The sequence below is a fragment of the Diabrotica virgifera genome, chromosome 9, assembly GCF_917563875.1.
Source record: "Diabrotica virgifera virgifera chromosome 9, PGI_DIABVI_V3a".
In the NCBI taxonomy this organism is placed as follows: domain Eukaryota; kingdom Metazoa; phylum Arthropoda; class Insecta; order Coleoptera; family Chrysomelidae; genus Diabrotica; species Diabrotica virgifera.
The window spans coordinates 149,866,535-149,884,081 of NC_065451.1; the positions used below are offsets into that span (position 1 = coordinate 149,866,535).

At 31.0% G+C, this 17,547-nt stretch overlaps 1 protein-coding gene across 1 annotated transcript in view; it reads left to right on the forward strand.

Moving 5' to 3' along the window:
* Positions 1–17,547, forward strand: part of LOC126892318 (transcriptional adapter 3-B) — a 123,809-nt gene that overhangs the window by 26,430 nt on the left and 79,832 nt on the right. Inside the window, exon 2 of the mRNA XM_050661816.1 lies at positions 3,267–3,436. Coding sequence (XP_050517773.1) covers positions 3,267–3,436 — 170 coding nt within the window. The remainder of the gene's footprint in view (positions 1–3,266; positions 3,437–17,547) is intronic.

The following is a 17,547-nucleotide window of genomic DNA, read 5'->3' on the forward strand; positions in this document are numbered from 1 at the left end:
CAATTGCACATTTAATGATACAAGCATATAATTTGGACCACATATACTAGTATACTACACATATAAAATCCACAAGGAAAAGAAAAAGTTTTCCTGTAGTTGGCTGTATACCATCAATCACAAAATTGGAAAGAAATCCTTTGTAAAAGGTATAAAATTTTTTTATTAAAAATCCCTTAAAAGGGCTACATCACAACAAAACGTTTTCGATTTTTATAAAAAATCATCATCAGTGTTCGATCTAAAAATAAGTATAACCGATTTAATGAATATAAAGTTATTATTTAAATTTTGACAAAGGTTAGAGCAAGTTGGTTATACTTACAAACTGGATGCTAGCTGAGCCACAAAAGAAAAATATCTGGGTAAAAACCCTTTACATAAAATATAGATGCCTTAAAAGTGCATACTTCGATAAAAAGGCCTGTGATGGTCACATGGCAAACAGGATAATGCCCTAAGGTAAGGTATACAGGTTTCCCAACACGTGGGATCCAAATTGAGTTGATCACATTTCAATGACTTAATGGCAACTGAATGCAAAATGAGTGATGTTTCTGAAAGGTGTCAAAAGACAGATGGACAACGTGACGTGGAATTTACCCTGTATTACGACAGCCAACTAATTGTTAGTAAAATATTTAATGAAAATTTACATAGTAATAACAAACATCAACAAAGTTGTGGCTATAATTACATTTAAGTAAGTACCTTGAATGTGTAAGATGAACGTGAAGTATGAAATGATTTTTATAATGAGAAATAGCCAGAATCTATGCAGCCATCTATACATGTTCCTATTCTAATTGAAGTAAGTTCAACTGTGCTGTGGAAAATTTGATTTACTATGAATTAAAAGGAGTGTTTGGTTTAATTGTACCAATGGCAGAGTAAATTAGAGAGTCTGTAGTAGGTTCATATATAAAGGTTCAAATTAAGATATGAGGCCATCTCAGATTTTGCCTTCTACAAAAATGGCGGGCATTCAAAATGGCCCCTATACATATGTGTTTAATAGTACCATAACTTTTGAACGAAAAGTCCGATTTCAACCAAATTTGGTATATAGGTTCTCTTTTTGATTTACAGATGGATATGGTTCAACAGAAGAATCGGTTTACCAGAAGTTGTGCTTTTACTGGTTGTTTATGTAAAAATATATTTTTTTTTCAATTTTTTCCCTCTGTATATATTAATTTTTCAAAATGGTAATACCGCAATTAAAAAGAGCATAAAAATATGTTGTAAAAAATATTTTGAACTTTTTAGTTATGTTAATTACCATTTAATAAATGCATAACGTATCTTCACATGTACCTATGTGTGGCAGATTCGTGCAAATATTATAAGAATTATTGTGCATTTAATGGTAGAAGCACATAATTTGGACCACGTATACTACACCCGTCAAGGTTCAAATTTAGATATAACTCCATCTCAGATTTTACCTGTTACAAAAATGGCGGGCATTCAAAATGGCGACTGTACATATGTGACTAATAGCACGATAACTTTTGAACGAAAAGTCTGACGTCAACCAAATTTGGTATATAGGTTATGTTTTTGATGTGTAAGACCAAGGTCTTGAACCAGAAGAATCGATTTACAGGAAGTTGTGTTTTTCCTGATTTTTATGTAAAAACATTTTGTTTTTTTACTAATTCTTTCACCCTGTAGGTATTAATTTTTCAGAAAGTTAATATCGGCGTTGAAAAGAGTGTAAAAGTATTTTTTAGGAAATATTTTGAACCCTTTAGTTATGTTATTTGTACCTATGAACCTATGTACCTAATGTACCTACCTATGAACCTATGTGCGGCAGATTCGTGAAAATAATATAAGAATTATTGTGCATTTAATGGTAAAAGCATATAATATGGACCACACACACACTACACATACAAAGATTCAAATTTAGATATTTATGAGGCCATCTCAGATTTTATCTTATACAAAAATGGCGGGCATTCAAAATGAATTTGCCGCACATAGGTACATGTGAAGATACGATATGCATTTATTAAATGGTAACTAACATAACTAAAAATTTCAAAATCTTTCCTAAAAAATATTTTTACACTCTCTTCAATGGCGGTATTACCTTTTTGAAAACTTAATGTATACAGGGCGAAAGAATTGAAAAGAAAAACATATTTTTACATAAAAAACAGTAAAAACACAGCTTCTGGTAAACCTATTCTTTCGGTTCAAGACCTCGATCTTATTCATAAAAAAAAACTTGATGCCAAATTTGGCTTAAATCGGACTTTTCGTTCAAAAGTTATCGTGCTATTATTCACATATGTGTAGCCGCCATTTTGAATGCTCGCCATTTTTGTAAAAGGCAAAATCTGAGATGGTCTCATATCTAAATTTGAACTTTTGTATGTGTAGTATATGTGGTCCAAATTATATGCTTCTACCATTAAATGCACAATAATTCTTATAATATTTGCACGAATCTGCCACAAATAGGTACATGTGAAGATACGTTATGCATTTATTAAATGGTAATTAACATAACTAAAAAGTTCAAAATATTTCCTAAAACATATTCTTACGATCTTTTCAATGGTGGTATTACCATTTTAAAAAATTAATATATACAGGGTGAAAAAATTAAACATAAATTATTTACATAATATAAAATAGTTTTACATAAAAAACCAGAAAAAATACAACTTCTGGTAAACCGATTCTTCCAGTTCACGACATCGATCTTGTAAATCACAAAAAGAACCTATGTACCAAATTTGGTTAAAATCGGACTTTTAATTCAAAAGATATCGTGCTATTAGTCACATATGTATAGTCGCCCATTTTGAATGACCGCCATTTTTGTAAAAGGCAAAATCTGAGATGGCCTCATTTTTAAATTTGAACCTTTATATGTGCAGTATATGTGCACCAAATTATATGCTTGTATCATTAAATGTGCAATTCTTATAATATTTGCACGAATCTGCCGCACTATTTAAACTAATTTCAAAATTAAACAGGCACTGTTTTCCTATTCCCTTAGGTCAAAAATATTTAGCTACTACGTTGTCATGTTTTGACGTACTTGTGTCAGCCGAAATGAATTGTCAATTTTGAGGTTAATGCTAACAACCATATTGTCATCGAGAGAGCGCAGTTGCCACAATTATCTCAATGTATATTTCCTATGTCCAGCAGAACGGTTTACGTACTGTATGTATCTGTGAACATACAAAACAAAAACAGTTAAAACATAAAGAAATGAAAAATAATTTTTTGTATTTCAGTTTTGGCAAAGTCTGGAGAAGATGGTATTTCGATGGTGGATCTAGACATGTTGCAGCAAGATTTAGAAAAGCTTCTGTCAACTAGCGCTGTTCGAATTAGATACTTACTTGCTGAAATAGGGGAAATAGACAAAAATTGTGAGAGTCCTGAAAAAAAGACACAAGTGAAAGTAAGTAAAGAATATTGCATACAGAACTTGTATGTTATTTTTACTCTTTTTCTTTTTTTTTGGCATCATAACCCTGGATGGGTCTTTGGCTGTCTGGCTATGACCTTCCATTCAAATCTCTCGTGTGCCCTTGTTCTCCATTGTCTTATGTTCATGGTTTTCAGATCGCGTTCCATGTCATCCAATCATTTCTTTCTGGCCCTTCCCTTTTTTTGGCTTCTGTTGTTAATATCTTCTTTGTTGTTTTTGCAACTTCTTGTTTCTGGACATATCCCAGACATGGCAGTCTTTGACTTTTCACAACTCTTCCTATATCACAACCTTTATTCAGTTGATTAACCTCATCGTTTCTCCTGATTTTCCATGTGTTGTCTTCCTTTTTCAATGGGTCATATACTTTTCTTAGTATTTTTCTCTCGAATGTCCTGATAGTACATTCTTTCACGGTTTTTCCTCTAAATTTTAAAGGACCGCTTGGATTGACATGAAATTTGGCATACGCATAGCTTACATGTCAAAGAAAAAAAGTGATATTGTGCCGATGTGTGATTTTGCCATGAGGGTGACTTTCGCCCCTTCTTGGGGATGAAAAAATGTATGTCCAAAATAAGTCCGGAAATGGATAAACTGGCTAATTTTAAGTAACTTTTGTTCTATAGAGTTTTTTTCGCCAAGTCAACACTTTTCGAGTTATTTGCGAGTGAATATGTTCATTTTTCAATAAAATAACTACATTTTTAAACGGTTTTTCACAAATAACTCAAAAAGTAAGTATTTTGTCGAAAAAAATGTTCTTAGCAAAAATATAGCCTGTAAAAAAGTAAAAAAAAATGGTGTACGCGTTAGGTCTCTGGACCTCGTAGAACCAGAGTTACAGGCAATGAAAAATAGATTCGTATTCACCAAATTTCAAATAGAATATTTCGAAGTGAAATATCCAAAAAATTAAGCACTTTTTTGGAAAACCCATTATAACTTTTTTAACTGTTTAAATAGTTATTTATGATATAAGTGTTAAAAGTACACGTTTAAGGCACGCATGTGAAAGTTTGCGGAATGAGCGAAGCGAGTTCGGCAATTCACATGAGTGCCTTAAAAATGTACTTTTTTACACGCATATCATACAATATTTTTTCTACAAACGTAATTACAGGACAATATCTACAAAAACTTTTACTTGAACTTGACTGACATTCCATTTTTATATTTTTTTGACATTACATCAAAATTGTCTATTGGGACCGTGCAAGTTCGGCAAAGCGACCCCTATTTCTACGCTCTATACTAAAATTCGCACTTTTAATTATATTGGCCAATTATATTAGTCCTGGTTACTGGATAATTGTCAAGGCCATAGTCCAAAAAAATAATAAGAAGAAAAAATAAGATTCAGGTTATGTTATGAAAACGTCAACAATTGTATGTAGTAAATAAAATTAGTTATTAAAATGCAGTACTGCAAGCAAAATAAAATTAATTAAATTTACCTTTATATAATAATTGCATATCATATCAATATTGTGGAGCAATATATAATTTTTCTGCTTCATTGACAGAAGGTATGAAATATACGTCAATTTGACAATTTCAATTAACAATATAAATTATTTAAGATAGTTGCAATATTTCTCCGCGACTCGCGCAGAATCGTTTCTCGTTTCCCCTTCCAAGTACTTGCACACCGCCAATACGCTCTGAGCTTCGCTGGTGTCGCTCCTAGCGGTTACTAATTCAACTTTCACCGGTAATTTTTAAATTTATTATTTAATTGTTATCGCTTAATATTTACAACGCAAAAAAGTAATTAAATTGTAGTCGATTTTTTTAAGATTTTGCTAATCATTTTGACGTTCTATTGATAAAATATGAATTTCTTACTTCGGATACTTTCACAATTATCGTGTAGATGGCGCTAAGATTAATTTATAATTACATATTACGGAACATTAAAAAAACTTAAATTCAGTATTTAAAACGTAAGTATATTTAACCCTGCTGTCCCGTTCGAGTCAACTACACAAATGTACTGTTCGGGTCAATATGACCCAACTATGGTTTACGCTCCTTAATCGAAATAAAATAAGCTAATGGTGATAAATAAAACTTTACTAACAATAAATTATGGTTAACTAAACAAAAATTATGTTATTAATGTAACTTAAACCTTCTTAACAAAAACAAAAGACATTTTTTCTTTCAAAAAAGCCTAGTAACAAATATCTACAAAAATTTAATTCAGTTTACAACTGGGACATTAATAAAAAGAATGGATTTTACAAATATGTTTGTGATGTAATCCAATATAACAATTTGTCTTGTCATCGTTTTTACGGCAAGTTTACAGCGTGTTCGTTTAGCAAGCGGAGTTAGATTTAATAGACGGTTCACTAGCATTTCCATCTTGTCTACTTGTTCATTCTCGTGTCCTTTTTGCCAGTTCGTAAGAGCCTTTAGTTATTGGTATATTTTTTCTGGAAATGATGACTAGATTCATTAGTTTTTTCCCAATTCCTCAAGAAAAATTCGCCGTTTTCCCAATTGATTGGTATTCCATTGGATATTTATTGATGCCCATAATACGAACGCGTTGTAGGCAGAAATGTCCAGTAGATTATAAAAAACAATCATTGGCCAGCGATTTATCTCTTCTCACATATATACGTGCCAACAAGCTAATCTAGAGTATCCATTGCTCCCTTATTGGAATTGTAATCTAAAATAATTTGGGGCTTTTTCATTTGATGAAAATGATGCATGATGCCTCGATTCATGATGCAAAGTACTCATAAGAACAACATTTTTATTATTTTTGGGAATATTGTCAAATCTTGCATGAAGCAAAAAAGACGAGCTATGAACTTCTCTATTCGCGATTTTTGCTGAAAGCTCCGGTTTATTTTACTTATAATCCCAGGCGTTGTATCTACTTTGTTTTAGAAGAAATTTTCCCAAATTTTACGATGAAAAAAAGTTATTATACACGTAATATTGTGGCATTTCAAATCACTACTCAAGTCACACATCACACGCATTTCTGTATAGATCTTCAATTTTAGAGCATAAGAAGTTTTACTGTTCATAATTACATAAACCCTAAAGTTTTGTGCCATATTTCGCTGGCTTGCTGGAATATACCATTTGAAGGGAGAGCGGTTGCCTCTAAAGGCAACTAGTTGCTTATCGACGGTAACATTTTTATCAGGGTTAAAAGTTCTGTTTACATTTTCTACCCATGTTTCATAAATTTCACGTATTGCCGCAAGTTTATCAAAACGTCTTCTATCCTGTCTAGTAGTTTTGTTATCAAAACGTATTACTGGCAAACTTTCTGTAAATAGATCAAGCGACATTGTTGATCTAAATATAGTACGACCCGTTTCTTCATTCCATAAACTTTTAGTTGATTCACCATGGGACTTATAAACTCGAGCTAAAAATAAAAAACCAATGTATGCTTGGAAACCAACTTTATTTATGTCTTTCCAGTTGGTTCCAAATACATGCTGTCTGTCCATGTTGGTCATATTTATAATTTGGTTTGCAACATCGTCCAGCTACACTACAGTTGATTTTACAAGTTTTAGCTTGCAGTAACCTGTTTTTATTTACAGACGTATGCGGCTGACAAACACACAGGTACTGCTAATATAGAATACTGCCAACTAAACACACATACACAAGTAATTTTTAACGGTTTAAATACTCGGGTCACATTGACCCGAACGTACCATAGGTAACAATTTCATTTTTATCAAAAAAATCAGGAAGTTGATTGTTTATCTCATATGCAATTGAAAGACCTCATATTAGGTAATAAAGTCACGAAACACCAAATCGTTACGCCGCGTAATAATTTGTAAAATAAGAAATAAATTATTTTTTGGGTCAAATAGACCCGAACAGGACAGCAGGGTTAAGTTAAAAATATATACCACAGCTTTGACCAACTAATATTTTTTATAATTAATGTTTTTAATTTTAATTTTAAATTAATCACTTTGACATGTATGTCAAATTTCCGGTAAACGTTTACAGATTTGCCACTACTGGCGCTCGCGAATTTGTAAATATCCCCTCTACGTACGAGCTCACAGCGTATACGGTCAATACGAACTGCAGTGCCTTAAATTTTTTAAAGAACTAGTGCCTTAAAATAGCATTTTTAACGCTCGCATGGAGTGCTAAAAATTGCATTTTTAACACGGTTGTAGAAAAAAGGGTTTATTTCTGTTTTCATAAAAAGTTTCTAGCATTAAATTTAAGCAAGTTACGCTCAAAATAAAGTTGGTCCCTTTTGTTTTAGCAAAAAAATCGGGAACACCACCCCCTAATTAGCAACTTAAATGAATTTAATCGTTACCGCTCCACAAATTATTTTACTTATATTGTGTTTATATGATCTGTAAGTGTCATCGATTCAAAGTGCTTATTTTTGAAAAAATTTGGTTTTAAAATAAAATTTTTAAAAATTTTAATTTTGAAAAATATGTTTTTTTTTACTTAAACTTACTTAATAATTGTTAGAGATACCAAAAATCTCGAAAACCAAAAAAGTCAGCATTGCTTTTCTGAATATCATGTATTTTTTTGTTTTTCCGTTAGACAAAAATTGATTAAGATTTGGTGTTTCTAAATTTGCATACATTCGTGTTCAGTGACTCGTTCAACCCCTTTTAACTACAGCCCTTTCAAAAATAAGGACTTTGAACCGATGAAACTTACAGATCATATAAACAATACATACACGAGTCAAGAAACTTGTGAAGTCGTAACGATTAAGTTCATTTGAGATACTAATTAGGGGGTGATTTTTCCGATTTTTTTGCCAAAAAAAAAAGAGACTAACTTTATTTTGAGCGTAACTTGTTTACTTTTGATGCTAGAAATTTTTTAATAAAACAAAAATGAAGCTTCTTTTAAACAATTTAAATAATTTGTAATGAGTTTTCCCCGAAATGTGCTTCATTTTTGGTTATTTCACGTTAAAGTATTCCATTTGGAATTTGGCGAATATGAACCTATTTTTAATTAGCTATAACTCTGCTTCTACTAGGTATAGAGACGTGATATATACACCATTGTTTTAAATTTTTTAAAGGCTATATTTTTGCTAAGAATGTTTTTTCGACAAAATACTTACTATTTGAGTTATTTGCGAAAAACCGTCTAAAAGCGTGGTTATTTTGTTGGAAAAATGAACATATTCACTGGCAAATAACTTGAGAAATATTGACTCAGTGAAAAAACTCTATAGAACAAAAGTTACTTAAAATTAGTCAGTTTATCCATTTCCGGACTTACTTTGGACGAATATCTTTTCATCCCCAAGAGGGGGTGAAAACCACCCCCGGGGCAAAAGCATATATGGGAACAATATCACTTTTTTTGTTTGACTTGTTAGTAATGTGTATGCCAAATTTCATGTCAATCCAAGCGGTTCTTTAAAATTTAGAGGTTTTGCAATATTTTACCGTTAAAGAACGTACTATGAGTTGGGCTACATCTTTTTTCGTCGTTATCCATGTTTCACAACCATAGGTTACTACGGGTCTAATCAATGTTCTGTAGATAGCCATTTTGGTTCTTTCATCTAATAATTTCGATGTCATCAATCTTTTATTACCATAGTATGTACCACTGGAAATATGTGCATTAATTTCGCTACTTACGGAAATCTTCTGATTTTATCTTCTGCCCAGATATTACTCTGGGCTAATTAGCAAAATACAAGAAAAAGTTATTTACCAGCAATTTTAGTGCTGGAAACGACTCTTATGACTGTATATATTAATAATATAGGTATGCAAAGTCCGCAGATTAGTGTGCTACTTTTTTATAAACAAAATGGCGCCCGAAAATCGTGTTTTTTTCAATTTTTGCTCTATAACTCCAAAGATTTTAACTTTACACCAAAAACACCCAAATAAAAATTCACCGTGATTAAATTCTGCATAGAGACGTGTTTCTCCCGATTTACTTCGACGAAAATTTTCCCCGAAAAATGCGGGTTTTTCCAGCATAATCTTTAATTTTCAACTAAAATTTTAAATAAGTAATTGTTTATCAATAATTAAATAACTTGGCAATATAAAAGCTCTTTTTGTATAGATTATAATTCCAAAAGCCGATGGAAATTGAATGAACAGTTTAGCAACTGTTTAGAATTGTTAATTAAAAATTTACGGTCGCTATAATAACCACAATAATGATGATACATAAGAATAATTATGATTTTTGTATAAAAAGACACTGTACCTATGTAATGTACTTTATAGAATTGAAATTGGACTATCTAAGCGGCCTCAGGAATATTTTAAAATTATAAACATTTTTTTGGCTTATAAACAAATAGAATATCTCGGGAAATATTAAATTAAATTATGAAAACGGTGTTGGAAAAAAGCGGCAGGAAGCTTCTTTAAAAATAAAAAAAACTTTTAATTGTGATGAGTGGTTCCTGAGATATAACCGGTCAAAGTTGACCTGTATTAACGGCAAAGATATAAACAATAGGATCATAATTTTTGAACCATCACCTTTTTATTTTTGTCCTCTTTCTCCACACCTATTTTCATATCTTTAGAATACTCATAACATATATTATTATAATAAAAACTATCGATATAACGAGTGAAAATTGAAAAAAATAGCAAAATTCCAATCAAAAATTAGGTTGGAGAAAATGTAATCTCAAAGTTCAAAATCGGTATGCATTAAAAAAAATGCATTTTCTCGGCTTCCCATAGAGCAATTTTCTTCATTCTTTTTTTGTTCCCAAGTAACTCGAGTAGAGCCATCTAACTAACGCATTATTAAATGTCAATAAGAGCCGAAAGAGAAAACAACTACAGAGTGGTGTTTACAAACTAACTTGTGGTGACTGTCCGAAAACTTACATCGCTCAAACTGGCAGAACTTTTGACAAACGGATAGCAGAACACAAAAGGGCTTTCAACAATAGAAAAACAGACATTTCTACATACGCACTTCACCTTCTAGATCATAATCATTCTTTTAATGAACAGTTTCAAATTCTGCATATTCAAAATAAAGGCCTTAAGTTATCTTTATTAGAATCTATGGAAATTAATAAATTGAAAAATACAGATATAATTCTGAATGACCAACTCGAGACAAACAGCTCCCCACTCCTCAACCTCTTCAGTTAAAGACTTTAAATAGGCAAACCATTGTAAACTAAATCACTTGAGAAAGGCACTCGGCCGAAACAGCTGTAGTCACATAGTTGTAATAAATTTTGTGGAAGTATAGAAAACAAACGTTTTCAGTGTTTTATTGTTAGACGACACCTATTTCTACGCTCTGCAACTTTATTCGCACTTTTAATTATATTGGCCAATTATATTCGTCCTGGTTACTGGATAATTGTCAAGGCCATAGTCCAAAAAAATAATAAGAAAAAATAAGATTCAGGTTATGTTATTAAAACGTAAACAATTGTATGTAGTAAATTAAATTTACCATTATATAATAATTGCATATCATTTCAATATTGTGGAGCAACATATAATTTTTCTTCTTCAATGACAGTAGATATGAAATGTATGTCAATTTGACAATTTCAATTGACAATATGAATTATTTAAGAAAGTTGCAATATTTCTCCGCTAATCGCGCACGATCGTTTCTCAATTCCCTTCCAAGTACTTGCATACCGCGAATAGTCCACGAAATGAGAATTTTTAAAAGGTCCTCTTCCTAAATCGACTTAAAAGACACAAGTGAAAAGGAATACGGCATTATTCATTATCAATTTAAATATCCAGAGTATTAATAACTGTGTTAAGGAACTAAGTGAATTTCTGGAAGAATTTTTAGGTAAACGAATTTTATGTCTGTTTGAGCACTGGCTGTCGTATTCGCAAATACAAATATTAAAAATTGCTAACTTTAAGTTGATATCCAATTTTTGTCGTCCACCGAATCTACATGGAGGCGTCGCAATTTATTGCGATGAAAATATACAGGGTGTAACAAAAATACAGGTCATAAATTAAATCACATATTCTGGGACCCAAAATAGTTCGAATGAACCTAACTTACCTTTGTACAAATATGCACAAAAAAAAAGTTATAGCCCTTTGAAGTTACAAAATTAAAATCGATTTTTTCGAATATATCGAAAACTATTAGAGATTTGTTATTGAAAATGGATAAGTCGCATTCTTATGACAGGAGAATCTTAACAAAAAATTATAGTGAAATTTTTGCTCCCCATAAAATTTTTATGGGGGTTTTGTTCCCTTAAACCCCCCAAACTTTTCTGTACGTTCCAATTAAATTATTATTGTGATACCATTAGTTAAATTCTATATTTTTAAAACTTTTTTGGCTCTTAGTATTTTTTCGATAAGGCAGTTTTTATCGAGTTGCGGCTTCTTTTTTAATATGTTTACATAAATATTTTATGGGGGTTTTGTTCCTTTAAACCCCCCAAATGTTTGTGTACGCTCCAATTAAACTATTACTGCGATACCATTAGTTAAACAAAATTTTTTTAAAACTTTTTTGCCTCTTTGTATTTTTTCGAGAAGGCACCTTTTATCGAGATATGGCTTCTTTTTTAATACGGTTTAAAATATACCTAAAAATGTAAATCATACATAAATTTTCATATTATTACCAAGTCTCCATAATCGTACTTAACCATATACAAATATGTGGTGGATTTGACAAATATTCAAAATATCTCGATAAAAACTGACTTTTCGAAAAAGTACTAAGAGCCAAAAAAGTTTTAGAAATATTGTGTTTAAGTAATGGTACTACAATAATAATTTAATTGGAACGTACACAAAAGTTTGGGGGGTTTAAAGGAACTAAACCCCCATAAAATTTTTATAGGGTGTCCAAATTTCACTATAATTTTTTCTTAAGATGCTACCGTCATAAGAATGCCATATGTCCATTTTCAATAAAAAATCTTTAATAGTTTTCGATATATTGAAAAAAATCGATTTTCATTTTGAAACTTCAAAGGGTTGTAACTTTTTTTATATGCACATTTGTACTAAGGTAAGTTAGGTTCAATCAAACTATTTTTGGTCCCAGAATATGTGATAAAATTTATGACCTGTATTTTTGTTACACCCTGTAGTAGCTGGTGTTATACATTCGTTTGATGATCTAATTATTAGTAATATTTTTGAGTGTTATGCTGTGAAGATTACTAGCTGTAAGTTAAATTTTATTGTCATATGTATATAGAGTGAGGCAGATAAAGGGCCTATTAGAAATATCTCGAGAACTAAATGTAACTGAATTATGAAAATTGGTATAATGCGGTTTTGAAGACTGATCTATTTAATGAAAATATTTTCATCTACTTGGTACTTCCGGTTATACCGGAAGTTGCTTATAACTTCGTTATTTTAAATGGGACACCCTGTATATTTTGACATTTTTGGATTCTCTTTGATTTCTTCTTTCTTAAAATATAATGTTTTGTAATATTATACAGGGTAGGTTAAAAGATAATTACGTTTTCTTATTAATTTCGTAGCAATATTTACACCCTGTAGGATTGTAGTAGTTTGACATAATAAACTCTATTTATGTTCAAATGATTTTTAATATAGTCTACTATTGTTAACAATTATTAGTATAGCTAAATTTTTAATTTTAGTATACAGGGTGGGTCTAAACTCGGAATGAGTATTTTCTGAGTTTTCTTAAATGGAACACCCTATATTTTAGTATTGTAATGAAATGATATTTTATGGTACTTTTTTATTTCTTAAGCATTTCCTATACCTAACTGCTTTAATTTGTGCTTAATTGAATGGTGGGCTACAACAATGTTGTAAGCGACAGAATTGAGATTATGCAGGAGATGAAAAAAACATATTGACAAGCTATTTATGAACATACGGATACCAACATTGCGGTACGAAAAACTCGGGGAAGGCAAAATGTTTTTAGCCAGATTGAAAGATGCTCGCATTGGTCTTTGGATATACAATAATATTGTATTAAAACCTCACTTTGACCCAATATGTCACTTACAACATTGTTGTAGCCCACCATTCAATTGTTAATCGCACCAATATTTTGACAGTTCAACCATTATTGGCAATTTTAAATAGTCTAGATTAATATGTATTTATTTCCAAAGAATTATTTGTGATTGAATATTTTCACGGCCAACCTAATACAATTTCACATATTTTGTGTTGCAATTAATGTTTTGCTTGAATCACCAATAACTCACAAATTAAAGCAGTTAGGTATAGGAAGTGCTTAAGTAATTAAAATGTACCATAAAACAACATTTCATTACAATACTAAAATACAGGGTGTTCCATTTAAGAAAACTCAGAAAATACTCATTTCTAGTTTCGACCAACCCTGTATACTAAAACGAAAAATTTAACTATACCAATACTTCCTAACAATAGTAGACTATATTAAAAATCATTTGAACATAAATAGAGTTTGTTATGTCAAACTACTACAAGCCTACACAGGAGGTGAATGTTACTACGAAATTAATAAGAAAACATAATTATCATTTAACCTACCCTGTATAATATCACAAAACCTTATATTTAAAGAAAGAAGAAATCGAGGAGAATCCAAAAATGTAAAAATATACAGGGTGTCCCATTAAAAAAAACGAAGTTACAATAAACTTCCGGTACTTCCGGTATAACCGGAAGTAACAAAGAGACCAAAATATTTTCATTAAATAGTTCACACCTCAAAACCCCTGTATAACAATTTTCATGATTTTCTTACCTTTAGTTCTCGAGATATTTCTAATAGGCCCTTTATCTGCCTCACCCTGTATACCATGCAACAGGTAGTGATAATGATATATTCTTAACACAACTGAATGCACTACTTACTATAGTTTAAAAAAAAAACATAGACTTATATATCAGGTGACTTAAATATAGATATGTTAGTTACATCAAAATATTCTCGATATTTTTCTAACCTATTAAAATCGTTTGAATTTTGTTTTTAAAGAAATCACACGCGAAAATAAGAGTGGCGGTTCTTGTCTCGATAACTTCATAATAAGTAAAATGGAAGACTTCTCTTCAAAAATTTTAAAAACTCATTTTTCTGATCATTATTGTCAGGTACTGTTTTTAGATCAGCACAATCTAAAAAGTGAAACAAAACATAAAATTCGATTTATGTCGAACGAAGCTATTGTAGATTTCTGTGACATTTGTAACGAATTATTTGAAAATATTTACTGTGCTCAATCAGTAGATGCTAAATACAATGCATTCATCAACACCTTCTTGTACTTTAATAAACATTTTCCTCTTAAAATCACAAATAATAAAAAGCCTAAGTTTACATTTATAACACCTGAACTAATAGCTGCCAAAAATGAAATGATTAATTTTCGGCGCTTATCGGCTCAGTCGTTAGAATTCAAACAACTGTTTAAAAATTCTCAGCAAATATATAATCAGTTATTACAAAAAGAGAAAAATAAACACTATGGACATAGATTAGCTAATTCAAAAAATAAAAGTAAAACTTCTTGGCAAATCATAAATGAACTTACACAACATAAAAAAACAAAGAACGATCAGCCATATTTTGAGGATTCTCTTATAGGTGCAAACTCACTTAATCGTTATTTTAATGAAAAAGCTTGTACATTAATAGCTAATTAACTTCCACAACAAGGTACGTATAAATGCGACATTCCGCACAATAAAAACACCTTTCTTTTTAAGCAAATAACTTGTGAATTACTTTCAGAAATAATGCAAAAAATTGAAACGAAAAAGAGTTCAGGATAGGATGAAGTATCCATGTACTTGTTAAAAAAATGTTTTCCTCATATTTGTAAACCTCTTGACATATAATAAATTTTTCTCTTCAAATTGGGAGCTTTCCTACCAATCTGAAATTTGCGATTATTAAACCCTACCTAAAAAGGGTGATATCGATTCTTTTGATAATATTATAGACCAATTAGTCTGCTTAGCTCATTTTCAAAATTTTTTGAATTGTCCATGATCAGCTGTTTCAGTTTTTCCTTAAAGAAGAATTATTCAGCTATAGCCAGCACGGTTTCTTTAAAGGTAGGTGCACCGAGACTGCTCGGTTTGGATGCTGGGAATGTCTCATGTGGGATTTTCTGGATTTAAGCAGGGCCTTTGACTGCGTTAATTTTGATGTTTTATTTGTGAAGCTTGAATACTACGGGGTTAGAGGTGTGGAATTAAATTGGTTAAAGAGCTACATTACTGGACGTGCACATGCACTAAAAATTAAGGATAAAACAATGCAATATGTGCGGTCAGAGCCTCTGGCAGTGTCTAGGGGTGTTCCACAGTGTTCTGGAACCGCTAATATTTATTATCTACTTAAATGATTTGGCATCTGTTGCTAAAACTAAGGAATTAATTATGCAGATGACAGTACACTGTTGGTTTCTGCCCGAAATTTACCTGAACTAGGTCTGGCAGGTAACTCTTTGATGTCAGAAGTAGAAAACTGGTTCTTGAATTCAAGACTAGTTTTAAATCCTGAAAAAACTAAAGCCGTATTCTTTAAGAGGATCGGTACGTATTTTCGGCTGCAATGCTATTCAAACGGGGATTCATTTTTTTCGAATCCTGAGAAAACTAATAAGTATTTTTGAAAAATTTAAACGCAGAATTAAAGATTACGTTATTAGCGAGGGCCGAAAGTCCCTGAGAACTTCTATAATGTTTATTTTAATAAGTTACAGGGGTGAAAAACTAAGAGACAATTTAGTGTGATTTTTAATTTCAAATATATCATTCAAAATAAACTTTTTATTTATTCTAAGGGACTTTCGGCCCTCGGTAATAATTTAGTCTTTCATTCTGCGTTTAAATTTTTCAAAAATATTTATTGGTTTTTTCAGGATTCGAAAAAAATGAACACAATGCCGTGGTAATATTTTCCAAATCTATCTTTGTCTTACAACGCACTCGGCCGAATATAATATTGTCACCATATATTGTCAGTCAGACACTAACAATCAGTGACAATTTTAAATATTTGACATTGCATCGGGAATATGTTGAGTTATTGATTATATATTATTGATATATAGTGTATTTGATAAATAATTGATTTAAGACGTGAACTTAATAAAAAGTTATTTATTGTGTATTATTTGTGGAAGATCCAAGCAGAGAATACATCAGGATAATAATATATTCTGCGATCCAATTATTTTGTTGTTAAAGATGTTCAAAATTGTAAACGTTCCATAACAATATATTATTAAAAAATCACTTTAACAGTTTTCCTCTTTTCTCGATTGAGTATTAGTCTTTGTTGTACAAATAAATTATTACAATCACTGAATACATAGTTAGTGAAAAAATTATCGGATTTATTAACTGAATTAAGAATTTACAATTATAAAAATAACAGTTATCCAAGAACATTCAAAACCCATCTCTTTAAATTAATGATGACATTTTCGAGTAGAATGACATTCTAGTAATGTTTACATATCCACACCAGTATGAATTTTACTACACGTAATTTGCCGTGTAAAGACAGAAAAAGTCGGGATACACGTAAAATATTTGCGAATTTTGTACCCATAGCCTTAAAACAAACCGAGGTCCAGACACACCTGACAATATTAACCTAAATGAACATCTGATACCCTTTTCTGAGTATGTCAAATGCTTAGGGGTTTGGATTGACCAAAACTTAGATTTCACATATCATATCGAGAATCTTTGCAAAAAACTAATCCGAGCTTGCTATGGTTTAAGAATTCTTTTAAAAAATGTTAACATCAATGTAGTAAAGTCTTTTTATTTTTCTAATTTTTATTCGAGAGCTCGATGTAACATTATAGTATGGGGAGGTAGTAGTTCTTTTAACGAAGTTTTTAAAATACAAAAAAAAACAGTACGTGTCATGAAGCAATTAAAATACTCTGAATCATGCAGGAGCCATTTTAAATCGCTAAATTTACTCTCGATACCAGCTCTATACATATATGAGTGTCTGAAACTTGTATATACCAACAAGCAGTACTTTCAACCATTTAACGTATCTCACACTTTTGACACCAGAAACAAGTTCAACTACAATATCCCTTATCATAGGCTCACATTACTGGA